This window comes from Prunus avium, chromosome 5 (genome assembly GCF_965620075.1).
Source record: "Prunus avium chromosome 5, drPruAviu1.hap1.1, whole genome shotgun sequence".
Lineage (NCBI taxonomy): Eukaryota > Viridiplantae > Streptophyta > Magnoliopsida > Rosales > Rosaceae > Prunus > Prunus avium.
The window spans coordinates 25,220,637-25,236,924 of NC_142288.1; the positions used below are offsets into that span (position 1 = coordinate 25,220,637).

Here is a 16,288-nt window from a genome sequence, read left to right on the forward strand (position 1 = left end):
ATACTTTCTCAAACAACACTTTATATTTAAGTTGCACGTAGATGAGAAAAACCAAAAACTGTAATGGAAGCATTCAACTTTATTCCACTTGTATCTTAAACACCGATTCAATTTTCTTTAAGCAATACGAAACAGTCAGTCATCCAAACAGTTCCAAGTATGCTTATTAGTACTCAGAAAACTTCAATGCGTCAAAACCCAGAAAAGAATTCCAAGTATGCTCCAAAATCTATATGAGCTTTATGAAAATACAAGATAATAAGGTATTGAGTGTGAAGCCCAAAACTTTACATCACTTCTCCCACTTGGGCAAACACTCACTGCTTTACTACTTCAAAATATATAGTGCACCAATAACCTTATGATTAGAAACACTGTGACAAAAAGGTGTAAAAGAACTTTCAAGGCGTGCTCCTAATGTACTTCACAGTATAAGCCTAAATGCACAAAAACTTTCAAGAAATTTCCAGCAATGATATGTGATTACTTGAGAATTTACCATAATTAATTTATAAGTCGGATTAGCATCAAATTTAATGCAAACAAACTAGAGTCATTAATCTTCAAACAGAAAAATTAATGAGTCGTTTTAAAGCTAATTAAAAAGACTGAAATTGACCTACAAGGTTACTCAGAAAATCTGTCAGCACATACTTTTCCTGAACACAGATCACTAATAAAATTCTCACAAATAATCTATACATCCAATAATCACGAAACTTTGCAGAATTCACGAAGACACGTATATGCTCAACATATCAAAAATTCAGTTCATTTGAAGATCTTTAAGTGAGTCATTCAACAATCTTTATTCATAATGCAGAAACTGTCAGGAAAATTCCTGTGCATCTGTTTCAACTTTATAAATTCACCAAAAAAATTCAATTCTCAATATATTTTCATGAAATCAGCGTCTAAAGAAAGCTTAGAAAATGATCCTTATCGCCTAATTTTATCACAAATTAATTCGTACTACAACATTATGTAAATAGACATCATAGCAGCATAGTTCAAAACTGAAAAATTAGTTAACTATAGAATTATGAAAGCTATCAATATGCTCCTCAAAATTTAATTATCCTTATGTGCATTCTAAACATCATAAAACAGTAAGTTCCATGTAGGTGCAAACGAAACAATTAAAACCATATCACAAAACCAAAATATATAAAATATCACTTTATTAAGTTTGAAAAACACCTTTGAGCAATCCAGAGATCGTATCTTGAGTATTTTATATATGGCAATGTGCCACTTTGATTCAAAACAAGTAAGTTAGTGATCCTTAATCAAAAGTGCAATTTTATCCATGCACCTCATTCATTAAGAAATAGCAATACAACAGCAGAATATCCTTATTTCTAATGCAAGATCTAAACTTCATATAGCATGACATTTTCCTCATATTAAAACAAAAAGTTTATCCAAATAATTCGCCATGCAAAACCCAAGTTTTTCTTTAGGTTATCATTCAAAATTATCCTTTCTTGGGTGAAAAGATCATATTTCTTAATATCAAGCATGAATACTATATAACATGACATATAATTAGACGTCGATAAACTGAGAATTGAAAACTATAATGGCAATAAAATAGTGATATTCCTTAAATGCAAGTGATATAACCACAATTAATACTTGTAAATATATATTCACAAGGCAAGTTTGTCTTTATCCAATACTGAAAGCATAAAAAATAACACCAATCATGCCTCAAAAACACTTGCAGCAGTACACCATACCATTTAAAACAAGCCAACTTTATTTTATTTCATTCTATATGACGAACACAACCTTACAGATCAATCCAACTTTACGTGATTCAATCCAATTAAATATGTATCAATCCTTTTACACGTATGAATCAATCCAGCTGTATGATATAAAGCAGTCACTTGATTGCATATGAAAAATAGCCAAGTATCAAACATGTCCATACATAACCAAATAAGAAAACACAAATTTTCGATCAATCAAGTCACAAATACCAAAATTGCATACATTCTATGAATATGCATAAACCTTGATGTGAACTAATAGTGATCAGAAACTGTGGTGTAACTTGAGAGAATATTTGATATGAGAAATTAATGCAATCAATTTTTCATACTCATATCTCCTTTATGTGATCAACCAAAAATCTATTTCTTTGTCATACCATTAACTTTCATGACTATTCAAGATCACCAATATCAAATTATCATCAACAACTTAAACATGTTACAATCCGTATAACAAGAACAAAATTTGTATGCCAATGGAGTTAAGGTTCATTGTGACATAACTGAAATCTTCCAAAATATATCATACAATCAATCTGTCCCCATATCCTCAATCAAACATAATTAATTCACACCTTTGGGTAGAGAATTAAACATGTTTTCAACACTAGGACATGAACATACACGAATTTCCTGAACAAAGAAACTCCCACGTCTTTGGACTGAAGAAATTCCTTGCTAATTCATGCAGTTCATCTCCCATGCTGTTCCATTATAAGTGTACTCATGTTAAACCACTCACATCTTTGGACAGAGAGTTTTTAACACTCATTCACCTACAATGCCAATTATGATCAATTCCTTAAATCCAGAAAACTATTAATGATTGAGTTGCTTTGGCTCACTCAACCATTGCTAGAATATCTGTAGACTATGATCATAAAACTTCCAAATATGATAAAGTTAAAACTTTATACTTTTATCACATTTAATAACCAATCTTATTAGAATCAAAGGTTCTTTAATCAACTAGGTTGCTTTCGCTCTTTAAATTGAAACAAGAACTCTTGAAACTTTGATCTCAACCCTTCAAGCATGAACGAGAAAAGCTTTATATCGAAACATGCTTAACAAAGTATGTTAGTGTAACAAAATATTAGAAAACAATACATGCTTATGTAGCTTTCAGTTTTAGGTTTTAGCTTTCTGGTTTGGTGCTTTAAAACTTTATGCATATATGTACTATCATGCTTACTTGAAAACCTAAAAAACAGCTTGATTAAAACTACCCAACATAAGCAGCGTTACTAAAAGGCCTTTGGAAAAAAAAAAATGTAATTATTCTATCTCTCTCTAGCTAGATTGCAAGCCAAGCACAAGTACTCTTGATTCCGATTCCATGTTTTTCGACATCAACCTTCTTGAAAACATGTCAACTTGAATGAGATCTAATGCATTTAGCTTAGTGCCGGAATAAAATTACTTGTATTAATTCATAAGAAAATGAGCATGCATCCAATGTGTCAATTCTTTTAATAAGATCTGATATGCCATATATGAAATTATGCATGCCAACTATATCCATGATTGATTGACTCTCCCAAAACAAGGTGCAAGCAGCCTTTATGCTAATTTGTCCCCTTATGTTTCGTTTCCTAATTTCTAGGGATATTTGGCCAAAAAGTTTAGGATCTAATAATCTTTAGAGCTGAACCAAAATAAACAATATAGGTGACTTTACCTTTTAAAGGGTATGAATGCAGTGTTAAGCTTCATGATGTGTTGCCTATTATTCAGAACTTGAATTTCTGGATCAAACTCAATAACTCCCATGAAACCGATAACTGAATCAATGGTTTCTGCTCAACGTCTGCCGAACGCGACTTCCTCTTCCTAGGCTTGCGGCTTTTGGATATTGGGTCTGAGAGCAAGCGTCTTGCTGCCGTCGTTTGAATTACCATTATCGATTCTGTCTAGTGATTTTGGGAGAGGAATGAGAATCAGAAGCTGGGGTTTTAGAGGGAGGCAGTGGAGACGGGTCCTCATAATCTAAGACTAGAGTTTCTAGAGTTCCAATGGCTTTGGCAGAAAAGATGGGAGAAAAACTTTTGGTTCTAAGACATGCAGCCTAGGCTCTGATACCACATGTAAACTATAATGACTGCACATAAGTAGAACACATATCTTTGGTATGTCACAGAAACTGTCGAAATATCAAGAATATACACAAGAGCTCTTCTCCTCAATCCGATCCCTCATACACTCATTCTAGATGGGGTGAATTCTTTTGTGTGGGTTGGCTTGATCGGTTGAGCAGGGGCACTTGTGTTTTATATGCATCTGCCTGGGAGTCTCTCCCATCAAGAAAAACTCTCAAGCAGTCCTTATTGCATTAGGAAGTAAAAACCCTAGTCCATATTAATTAGGAATCCCTGTGGCCCATGTATTTAACTTAAACACTCATACAAAGGCTACGGGCCGAGTAGTAATTGAGTCCTTGATCAATATTGAGCCCAAGACAACCCTATGATGATTAGAAGACCACTTAAGTAGGTAATTAGATTAATCCAACGTCTTACATTGTCTACAAATCCTTTTTGACTGCTTTGATGTTTACCCTTAACTTCTGTTAAGAGTTTCATTTTTGTCCAACCAAAGAAAGAGCTGTTATTACATCAACATGAACAGCTTGAGCTTGAAAAAGCTGAAATTCTGAAAGAGCAGCCAAGACATTTCCAAGACAAGAATGCAAAAGCACTTTGTGTATAATTCAGAATTCTTATCAAAACGGAGGAAGAAACATAATGGTAACTAAGCCTTCATCATAAGAACAGAGGAAGTGCACTAGAATGTGAAATGGAATTCTGTGATCGACATCAGATAATAATATCATGTTATTCAGCATCAGTAATACATTGTCCATATTATTCACTTGTCACCTAAATCCCAGTCAATTTAAAAAACTAAAGTTTGTATTTGTAACTGAGAATTACAAAATAAAAGACAGTTTCTCTCTTTCACACACACCAAAAACTACAGGTGGCATATTGAGAGCCCCGATGTACTAAAACAATCCTCCTCGCACATAATATGTGAATTCTCAATCGAGTCAGTGAGATTAGACTTCACGTCCTTCTCGTTGTAACGATAAATAAAATAAAATTACAAGGAATGTAATATCCATCCATATTTTCAAAAAGAATTCTAACTATGACTTCAACAATAAAAGTTAAATAGGAATGGAAAAAGCTAGCCAATTATTATTTCTTTTTTAAGCAATGGAGAGAAATGATTCGAATTTAGACATCTTTCAATAATAAAAAGAAATATCACTCATTAGTAACTTTTCATCGTATTTACATACTTAGGTGAGATGCTAAAGTGTTGTGTCACTAGATGAGACTCATTTGTCTTTCATTTAGTATTAGTACCATTGTGTGTAATTTCATTAACTTTTACAAGCATTTACTCTTTTAAAAATTATTAAAATTTTAATTGAATATACCTGTCTTAGCTATCAACTAATGTACTTTAAGCGCTTATTTCAAAATAGATGCACCACGCAATTTTTGAAACGATTAGAAAATGTGACCAAACGGAACATTGTGAAATAAAATACCTAACAAAATAAAATAAATTGAGGTAAAAATATGGCAAACCAAAAATTAAATGTTGGTATCCTTGTAATTATCTAATCAAAATTTCCATGTTTAGGCAAAAGTAATTATGGATGGAAATGTAGCAACCCTGTAAAGCAGAATAAAATTAACCATGGTTAGGGTTTTAACCATAGGCCCAAAAATGGTTAGGTGTCATGATTAGCAAAAATATTTATATATATATATATATATATGTGTGTATGTGGATATATAAATATTATATTGTCATGCAAACTCTCCTCTGGAATTGAAAGAAATTCACCAAAAAAGAAAAGAAAAAAAGGAAAAAAAACCCCGGAAATTGAGATTGTTTAAGTTTTGATCAGGGCAATCGGGGCAAACATAAGAATTTTGTTGGGAATTCATCAATGGCGTCTCTGCGATACAAATATTTGAAATGGGTAAATTTCATACCTCTTTTATATATCTGTTTCTTTATGGTTTTCACTGTGCCCTGTATGGAATATTATTTTCCTTGTCGTTGCTTCCGTTAGATTTTCAGAAATGCTATCGACTTTCTAGGGTTTTAACCAAAGCTACTGAAATTGGGCAGGTTGAATGTGTAATTTGAACTATTATTGGTAGCTAATTCTGATTGTTTGCATGTCTCTATTAGATTGTGGGTCCGTCTATTCTATCAGATTTTAGTCAATTTAAGAACTGTATATATGTTTTTGTTCTAATTCTCCAAATTTGGGGAATTGGTTTTTCTGTTTTGGATTGTTTATTTATTTGAAGTGTATGATAACTGAGATTCTACTTCTAAGAGAATTGTCCTCTGGTTTCTGAGAAACCGTGAGGAAGGAGAAGTTGGAATTCAACAATATCCTTACTCCCTGCGATCTGTTATTAGTTTTGCCAGCATTTTTCAGGAACAAAACTGGCATTGTTTTTTTTTTCTTCTTTTTTCAAAACTAGCTATTGTTGATTGTATCATGTTCTGTGTGATTAGTGTATGAATGTGAAATGTGGCTGGCATGGCAATCATGTTACCCTCAATGTACTTTTGTCTATCCATCCAGTGCTAATTTTGGAAGTTGAGTGCTTTAACTTGTTAAATTTCAAGGATTCTTGATTTCCCGCGTATTTCGGTTGATCATTGAATTAGTATTCTAGATTCGAAGGTGTGAAAGATTCTGTAACTGATGTTTCAGAGGAAGTATTCATTAGCTCTTTTTTTCTATGTTTGTAGTTGTGTCTTTGATTAATCATGGCCATATTGCTCAACTAATCCTCACCATCTTTATTTAATATCTGAAATAAATTGGTTTCCTTATTGTGGTTTTTCTGTTTTCTGGTTGCAGCTTCCACAATCAAAGGTATCTTCTTAATGATGCGCGAAAATATCGGGTGTTAGATAAAAAGTAATACCTGGATTGACTCTTGTCCATAAAGTGGCAGCCTATCATTAAAAAGAAGTAACAAAGGAAATAACGTGGACAGTACAGAGAGTTGCCAAGATTGTGAAAATGGAATGTAATAAAGATGAGGCCCTTAAGGCGAAAGAGGTTGCAGAGTTGAAGGCTGGACAGATTGATTTCCCTGGGGCTAAAAGGTTTGCTTTAAAGGCCCAAAACTTGTATCCGGAGCTTGATGGTATTTCTCAATTTTTAGCCACTCTTGATGTCTACATCTCTGCTGAGAAGAGAGCAAATGGGGTGATTGATTGGTACAAGGTCCTCGGTGTGGAACCTTTGGCTGATGAGGACACAATCCGAAAACAATACAGGAAACTGGCTCTCATTCTTCACCCAGATAAAAACAAATCTGTTGGCGCAGACGGTGCTTTCAAAATTGTAAAAGAAGCCTGGAGTTTGTTGTCGAATAAAGCCCAGAGAATTCTTTATGACCAGAAGCTGAACTTCAATTATATGCACGAAAGAGCTCCAGATGGGAATTCATCCATGGCAACTAATCAGAATGGTTTCCATAATTTCTCCAACTATAATCATTTAAATGCAAGGATGAGGAGTGCTACTCATACCAAGCCTTTTCGAACTCCTTATCCACAGAAACCCACATTTTGGACCGTGTGTAATAGTTGCAAGATGCATTTTGAGTATCTTAGAGCTTTTCTCAATCACAACCTTTATTGTCACAACTGCCATCAGCGCTTTTTAGCGTATGAGACACCACCCCCACCTATAAATGAAAATGGTTCATCCACTTCATGGACATCCTACATTCAGCAACAGAATTCTAGTCTGCGCAACAAGACCAAGAATTCATATGCTCCGGGAAGGACACAGACTGCAACCACAAATGTGAAATTAGAAGGAATATCTGGTGTTGACACTTCAAAGAAAACTTTTCAGGCGGGTATATTCTTCAAGTCAAATGTTGAAAGTGTGCAGTTACCAGCTTCCAGTGCTGGTCAAGCTGCAGGTGACGTTCAGCCAGCATTTGGGCAATTGAAGAGAGGGCATGAAGAGGCATTTCCACACAAGGAGGCCCATAATAGGAAAAATCTTTCTTCTAAGAAAGCAGATGCTGCCTTAGCTACTGGGTTTCCCAGTGTTGTTTCCAGTTCTGTGCCCAACAAAGACAGGACTAAAAAGAAAAGGCATCTGAACAGGCAAGAGATGGCAACTCAAGTAGGAGTGGAAACTGGAGGAGTTGCTATTAAAAGTGTATTTGGACCTAACAAGGGTATTGCTCTTATGGAAAGGTCTGATGTAGCCGGAAAGCATAGAATTAATTGCACAAGGGAGCTATCACAGCAACAAATGAGAAGTATGTTGATGGAAGTGGCTAAGAAAGAAATTCACAAGAAGCTTAATGTATGGAATGAGGCTGCTACACCAAAGACTTCATTTATACCAAAAACTGCAGATAATAACGAGGTGAAGGAGAAGGAAAAGGAAGAAGCTGCTCTGCATGGTGTAGAAACTGACGTGACAGGATATAGGGTATTTGTGGATGCCAAGAATGTAACGCATGGCAAAAGGCCTTCCCCTGCCAATTCTGGTGTTGACTCTGATGTGGAGGAACATAATACAGTGTCAATGACTGTTCCGGATCCTGATTTTCACGATTTTGACAAGGATCGCACGGAGAAGTCATTTGGTAGCAATCAGGTTTGGGCTGTGTACGATGAAGACGATGGCATGCCTCGTTATTATGCTATGGTTCACAGTGTGATATCTTTGAAACCATTCAGACTTCGGATTAGTTGGCTTAATTCCAAAAGCAATAGCGAACTTGCTCCACTAAATTGGATTGCTTGTGGTTTTCCTAAGACTAGCGGGGAACTCCGAATAGGGAAGCATGAAGTCTATAGGCATCTTCCTTCTTTCTCACACAAGGTTAGGTGGAAAAAAGGCACAAGAGGAGCAGTTCGCATATATCCAGCAAAGGGAGATGTCTGGGCTTTATATAGGAACTGGTCTCCTGATTGGAATGAACATACCCCAGATGAAGTGATACACAAATATGACATGGTGCAAGTGCTTGAAGATTACAATGAGGAGCAAGGTGTGAGCATTGTCCCGCTGGATAAAGTAGCTGGTTTTAAAACAGTGTTCCGCCAACATTTGCATCAAAGTAAAACCAGGACAATTCCAAGAGAAGAAATGTTTCGCTTCTCTCACCAGGTCCCTTCTGTCTTGCTCACTGGTCATGAAGGTCCTAATGCTCCCAAGGACTGCTTGGAGCTTGATCCTGCAGCTACTCCTTTGGAGCTGCTTCAGGTGAAATCAGAAGCATGTAAGGATGAAATGGAGGAGATAGGTGAAACATGTAATGGAGAAGATCCACTGGGATGGTTGAAAAGCACCAAGGAAGAGGCTCTGGTGGAGAATGGAAAAATAACTATAGAAACAGGTTTGGTAGATGATCCTGAGAAAAAAGATGTGGCAGACATGATGAAGAGGGAAGAGGTATCCCGAGGAGCAAAGTTGCTAGTATATAGTCGGAGATGTTTCAAGAAAGGAAAAATGGAGGCTGCTAAGTGATTGCAGCTTTAGTGGACTTGTCGTAAATAGAAGGAATCAACTTTTGTTTTTTGTTTTATGTCATTTAATCTGTGGCACTGGAAGTAGCAAAGATCATTTGAGAAGAAGAAGGCTTGCAATCTCTTCCACCCGTTGAATTGAAAGTCCATCCTCTTTTCCTGCATCTTCTTTGCCAATTAGGCAGGGCAGTTATCATGAGTCACAAGACTGAGGTACAGCAGTTTTTGTTCACTTTTGTTTATGTCGATGGATCCACAGTTTTGTTCAAAGGCATGCAATGCCCTTGAGACTAGTTTCAGCTGTATTTGTGACTTGAACCACAGTTTAGGAGGTTTTTGTTTTCAAAGTTTTAATACCCCAGGAAGGGCTAATCTTTTGCAGCTGGTCAAATTTGCAGACCTAGGAGCTGCTTGACTTTTTTTGTTATACCTCATAATGCTTTACAGGGTTCAGTATCTGTTATATCAAAAAGAAAATGAAAATTGAATGACAGTTTCAACTTTGATAATCTGTCTACTTCGTGGCTGATACTTGTTATTTCCTTTTCATGCTTACTCTTCGTTGTCATTGCCATGTTAAGTCCATTATTTTTTATCATACTCTTGATCTTCAGTCAATGTTTTAGTTTACATATACAATCTGCCATGTATCAAAAGTAACGCATTTCACATTCACTATAGAGGGATTTTGAAATCCTTAATTGTGTTTTTTCATCTTGTGTATTTTACCTGTACTGTCCATGGGTAAACAACGGTAAAAACTGAATTTCAGAGGTTCCAAAGGAGAAAAATTTTCCTAGCACGGGTGCATTGTAACCTCTCTCTATCTCGATCATTAGCCAGTCAAATGAGGGGTGAGAAAGAGCAAAATATTTTCTTTCTCTTCACTCGACCAGTCAAATGAGTGAGATAGAGAAAAAAGTACATTGCTGCTGTGACACCCATTTTCTATACCCGGCTGGCATGAAGCAGTAGCAATGTTCTCATTCTTATTATATTATAGATGGAGGGACATTCTCATTTTTGTTATATCATAATAAGCAGCATTGTTTAATATATTCTATAAACTAGGGGACAATAGGTATCAGTCAAGTCAACGACATATGGGTATAGGCTTAAAGCCTATAATTCTAAATATGGGTAAGTGAGTGGCTTAGGTGCCATCAAGTAAAAAATGTGTTTGCTTTAGTTCATTGACTAATGGATCTATTTTTTAATACACGACACACATAATTGTGCAGGTTCTATTTTGATTCCTGATTGCCTCAAACTGTAATTGGTGCAATGCAATATATACTTTGGTTAAAGAAAGGGATTCAACTTTTTTACTTGAAAAATGTGAGACATTTTCCACTCACACCAGTAGATGATGAAATGGAAGTACAAAACTTACAAAATATATGTATTTTGGTTGTTTTTTTCTCTCATTAATGATACTCTTATGAACGGGCGCGATGTGTCTGAAATGATATTGGATTTACAAAATATCTATATTTTGATTTTTTCTTTCTCACATGAATATGGCACTCTTATAAACGACTGCGACGTGTTCATTTCCCGCACGAATATTAGGGAAACTCTCATGCATGGAAGATCTCGTAGAAGTAATGCAACGCCTATGTGAACGACATTTGTCACACACAAATATTTATTTAATTTTTATAATGTGAGAGGCACTTCACATAATCATGTACTTTTGAAGATAATTAAAGGAAAATGCAAGCCATTATATTTTCCTTCTTCTTACATATAATTCGTCTTGCGTTTTAATTATATTCATTCCATATATGTGTACCGCATAACATCTAATCTAATAGCAACTTATTTTAATAATTTTCAGGTAACCTATAATTATATTGGTTAACCTATTCTCTTATATCAAGGTGGTGCAAGCCTATTCGAAGACAAAAAAAGGCCCAATAAAAAAGCATCTGCAAGGCTGTATTGTATCACATCCCTGTCTTCCTGTCTTTCTCTCTCTCTCACTCTCTCTCTCTCGATCCCCTCATATCCATCTCCAACCCTTGAAATCCCACCACAAAAATCCCTGAAAATCAAATCTCAACACATCCCTCTGATCAAATCAAACCCCCTTCCTTCCCCCTCACCCCAAAAACCAAAACCAAAACTCACAAACACCCATTTGTCTATTCTTCCTCATCAGCCCACCCCATCAAAAGCTCAAGCCACACCCACCAATGGACACCAACCCCAACACCACCACCACCACCACCACCCCCAACCCCACCCAGCAACAACAGCAAGCTCAATCCTCCTACCCACCAACCCAATCTTCAGTCCCTGCCCCTCCATTTCATCATCTCCTCCAGCAGCAGCAGCAGCAGCTGCAGATGTTCTGGACCTACCAGCGCCACGACATTGAACAAGTCAACGACTTTAAGAACCACCAGCTCCCATTGGCTCGCATCAAGAAGATCATGAAGGCGGATGAGGACGTCCGCATGATATCGGCCGAGGCCCCCGTCCTCTTCGCCAAGGCCTGCGAGCTCTTCATCCTCGAGCTCACAATCCGCTCTTGGCTCCACGCCGAGGAGAACAAGCGACGAACTTTGCAGAAAAACGACATTGCTGCCGCGATTACCAGGACCGATATATTCGATTTCTTGGTGGATATTGTGCCCCGAGACGAGATCAAGGACGAGGCGGTGGGCCTCGGGGGGATGGTTGGGGCCACGGCAAGTGGTGTGCCGTACTACTATCCGCCGATGGGTCAGCCGGCTGGTGGGCCGGGGGGGATGATGATTGGGAGGCCGGCGGTGGACCCCGCTGCAGTTTATGGAGTGCAACCGCCGTCTCAGGCGTGGCAGTCGGTGTGGCAGACAGCGGCGGATGATGGGTCGTATGGGAGTGGTGGCAGCAGTGGACAGGGCAACCTTGACGGTCAAAGGTAATGTATGTGTCTATCAAAATGTGTGTTCTTTATGGTATGATTTGATTATTCTTGATGCGGGTATTGCTGGTTTGTTTGTTTTAATTGAGATTTCTGTGAGTTTAGTTATTGGGTTTGCGGCAATTTGATGCTTCTCTGATAAATTACCTTCTTGTAGGTGGTTTTTTTGTTCTTATTAGGCTGATTAGGTAAAATGTGGACCTTCATTTGTGATATTTGAATCCAATGGTTTCTTTCTCAAATAGTGCTAATGGAATTCCTTTCAAGGAGCTAAAGTTTTTAGCTTTTGGGGGCATAAATGTTGTTCATTCCCAAGGAGGCATTTTGGCTTTTGAATCTGTAAACTTGAAATATTTCTGTTTCTCTTGCACCTGCTTGTGAGTTTTCATTGTTTTTAGTGTAGGCCGCCTGGATGCTTCCTGCACTAAAGGAAAATGAAAATCCTAGATGCATGCAAAAATCTGGATATTAATTTCAGGGGCAATTTCATTAGGGTAAAAGGAAGCCACTTTTGTTTATTAGGTTATTGAAATTGATCAACGTGAAACTTGACTCAGCCTTTTGCATCCAACTCTTACAAGCCAAGTGTATTACTGTGCTTTTATGGAATTCAATCGCATGGTGGTTTATACGTATGCTTGTCTGGGGATGAGAAGATCAAGGTGATTCCACTTGGTCTTCACATAACGCAAATTAGTTTAATTGATTTTAGGGCTGTGATTTATAGTTTTCGTGGGAGAATGCACCAAGAGATTTCATGGTTGTGACTTGAAACTGCTTGTGTTTAACACGATCAGCTGCTGGTAGCATGGACCTGTTTGTATTGTTAGTAGAAATTGATTCCCATGGGAGCCATGAAGTTTTCTTTTGTTCTCTGCATCCCCCCTAGGTGAAGAGGGTTTTTGAATTTTCTTGTTGTGGCACGTGGCACATATTTATAATACTCTTGTTTGTACAATTCATTTCATGTTTTCTTTTTATCAATCAACTTAGAGGAGCACTTTGCAGGGCAAAAAATTGAAACTAAACCGTTTTGTGTTTCCATGATGAATTAACTTTATCTTCCAAATGGAGTGCTTTTTTTGTTTGATGTATTTAAAGTAAGTATGCATTAAAATCCTTGTATTTCGATGCGATGGTTAAAAATGCTAGTTCAATTGCGACAAGCTTAATTTTGGCAACTCTTCTTGGGATTTTGTTGTGAAATTTCCTTAGCTGTATTAGAAGTATGATGCTGCAAAGGGAATTTAGTTCCTTGTTTGCTTTAGTAGTGGTGACCTTGCTAATTGAATGTATATTATTGAACTTTTAGTAGTATGCCTAAGTTGTAACTCCAAATGGTTTCTAATACCAACTTGTTTTTTTTCCCAATTTTTCTATGTAGTTAAAGAGATTAATTTGCTGATGACATGCCGCGTGGCGCGAAGGAAAGATATTGAGCTTTGCAGATGATTTTTGATTGCTTGAATTAATATTATTTTTTTTTCTTATGAGGATGACTTAGACCTGTTAAGACTATTGATCGAGAGCAGCTGGAAAATCACTGCTGTGTTTAATATTGAATGTGCAGTCTTTATAATTTAGGTCCTTTTGTTGCTAACTGGAATGATTGTGGTCATTTCATATTAATCAAACCTGGTAGTTTTTAGTATGTTTTGTGATTTCTGTTCCCCTTTTCTTTCCCCTCTTCTTTCTTTTTGGTTGCTTATGGAACTTCTGATTCTTGGTGCTCTTAAATGACCAAACCCTCTCTGATAAACATGGATTTTGAGTCACAAGTGTCACCAAGTTTTAGAAAACCAAGGCCTTAAACTATATAATACATGTGGGAATATTAGTTCTTTTTTATCACAGCCAGCCATCTGTCTAACTATAATAATTTGTTATCTTTTCTACACATTTTTAATATTTCTTTTTGGAATTGTTTAAAACTCTGAAAAGATGATGAAATACTTTTCGTTTATTAGAATGGAAGGGAATCAGAATCTTGATTTGGCTTAATTCGAATTCAATTTTCCACTCACTCTCACCATTAGCATTAGGGCTACTCTGCTCTGTCATTCCATTGACGTATGGGCAAATAATTTTTAAAATCAAAATTTTTTGTAAGATGATACGGAAATAAATTCATAAAAATAAACATACAAATGACAAAATGGGTTTTTCTTTGACCAGAAAATAATAAAAAGGTTTAACGGTCTTGTTTTTTATAGTCACCCGAAGATAAATAAATAAATGCCAATTGGGTGTTAATTGGATTGTCCCGCAGCTTTGGTGTTCTCCCAAGTGGTCTTTGTGTGTGAGAGTTCTAGGGGTCTTTTTCTTCCAGCAGCCGGACAAATGGGCTTGGGCTGCTCTAAAGGATGAACAGATGAGATTGCCCCTGTTTCTGAGTTTGAAGACCGGGCTCCAAGAGAGTTTTGAAAGAAGTAGTGACAACCTTAGAAAACACATTGGATTCTTTCCACCAATACACCAAACGAATGTGACAAAATTAGTGACAGTATGGCTTGGCTTGAGAAGCTTGTGGCATGGGAGCTAAGCCTTCATAAGTTTAGCAATTTGAGAGAGAGACAAAAGCTTGAATTTCTTATGGAAACGAATGTTCAGGGCCAGGGGGAGAGAGACTTGAAGGGATTTTGACTAAGGAAGAGAGGGAGAGATGGAAATAGAGAGTGAGGTGTCTTGAGTAAATTCCCAGCCGCTTGACAAAGCTTGGTCGCACTCTGGATGATGGGTTTTGCTGGGTAGAGAAAGCTCCCTTTTATAGGCGCTTAGAACCCTAATTCTATCGATCCTCCATTCCTACTTTTCCTTTGCTTCTTTCCATTCACTCCTTTTTGGTGAAATCTCTTGAACCAAAGCACATGGGTCACAGGGTCTTTGGAGTTCCAATGTTTTCTATGCAGCTGGACCTCCCCATGGGGGTGAGGCACCACCTGCTTTCTTCCTTGATTTTCAAATTAGAGCTCGCAAAGGAAAAAGAGAATGAATGGAGTCGTTTGTCCAATGGGTATTCCTCTTGTCCTATGGATTTCCGTTGGTTTTTGCAATGACCTCTGTTTGACTTGGTTATGGAGCTTTGACAATGGCTAAACTCGATGCTAGATATTTTATTAAGTACTGGGCTGGGCTTTTCCTAAGGCATTGTATCGTTGGCTTCCTACTTCCAACAGTAAGCTAAGGTTTCGTTAGCCTACTGGAAATGGCTTATTTGCTTTACCTTTTGACGATGTGCTAGATGCTTTAACTGATATGGGGCTTTCCTAAGTGTTGCAGACCCTTAAATATTCTTCTAAGGCATTAGGCCACCTCTTCTCTCTCTCTATTGCTTACCCATGTGTTCGGGCTCAAGGAATAGGCCTGAGTTTTCATGCTCCCAGGCAGCCCAAAAACTTCTATCCCTTGAACCTTCAATGGGCCTTGTGAATACTTGTAACCATCTATACCACAACCTTCTCAGCAAGCCTCGGACATTCATGTGGCTTGGGCCCACTTAAGCTTGTAGCATGGCGTGGCACGTGTGTAAGTGCATATGACGAACTTTTATGTGCTTCAATCAGGTTTTTTCTCAATAAGGTAGGGATGGCAACGGGCCGGGTAGGGGCCGGGTATGACAATACCATCCCCGTCCCCGCTCTCCATCCCCGCCCCCATCCCCGAACCAATCCCCGTTTAATAGGTTTCGGGGAATCCCCATCCCCGTCCCCGTCGGGGGACTATTCCCTATACCCGCCCCAAATCCCCGATTTTTTTTGCATAAAAAATATTTGTCATACATTTTTACATCAAATTTCATATTAAATTATCATTCAACACATTCAAATTAACTATAAAGTTCAACTCAACTATTTTAAATCACATCAATATGAAAATCTAGAGAAGATTAGGAAGAATTAGGAAAGGGAGGTTAACTTAGGGTTAAACATAAATATTATAATTATATATATATAAATATAAACATATATATTTTCCGGTCAGGTTCAGGGATGGGGACGCCAATACCATACCCTCCCCATACCCATCGGGGATTTTTCAAGTTCGG

General features: G+C 37.3%; 2 protein-coding genes across 3 annotated transcripts; both read left to right on the top strand.

Annotated features, from left to right (window-relative positions):
- Positions 1-5,596: 5,596 nt before the first annotated feature.
- LOC110760392 (uncharacterized) lies at positions 5,597-9,841 on the top strand. The gene is made up of 2 exons (XM_021962646.2): positions 5,597-5,781; positions 6,685-9,841. Exon 2 carries the CDS (start codon positions 6,850-6,852, stop codon positions 9,331-9,333), a length of 2,484 nt encoding a protein of 827 aa, XP_021818338.1. The 5' UTR covers positions 5,597-5,781; positions 6,685-6,849; the 3' UTR covers positions 9,334-9,841.
- A 1,412-nt stretch (positions 9,842-11,253) lies between these two features.
- On the top strand, positions 11,254-13,894 carry NF-YC1 (nuclear factor Y, subunit C1). Of its 2 annotated transcripts, none has more exons than XM_021962625.2 (2): positions 11,254-12,245; positions 13,628-13,894. In XM_021962625.2, exon 1 carries the CDS (start codon positions 11,531-11,533, stop codon positions 12,242-12,244), a length of 714 nt encoding a protein of 237 aa, XP_021818317.1. In that variant the 5' UTR covers positions 11,254-11,530; the 3' UTR covers position 12,245; positions 13,628-13,894. The 2 variants fall into 2 exon arrangements, with proteins under 2 accessions (XP_021818317.1, XP_021818316.1); XM_021962624.2 differs by having other exon boundaries at positions 11,257-12,240.
- The last annotated feature ends 2,394 nt before the right edge of the window (positions 13,895-16,288 follow it).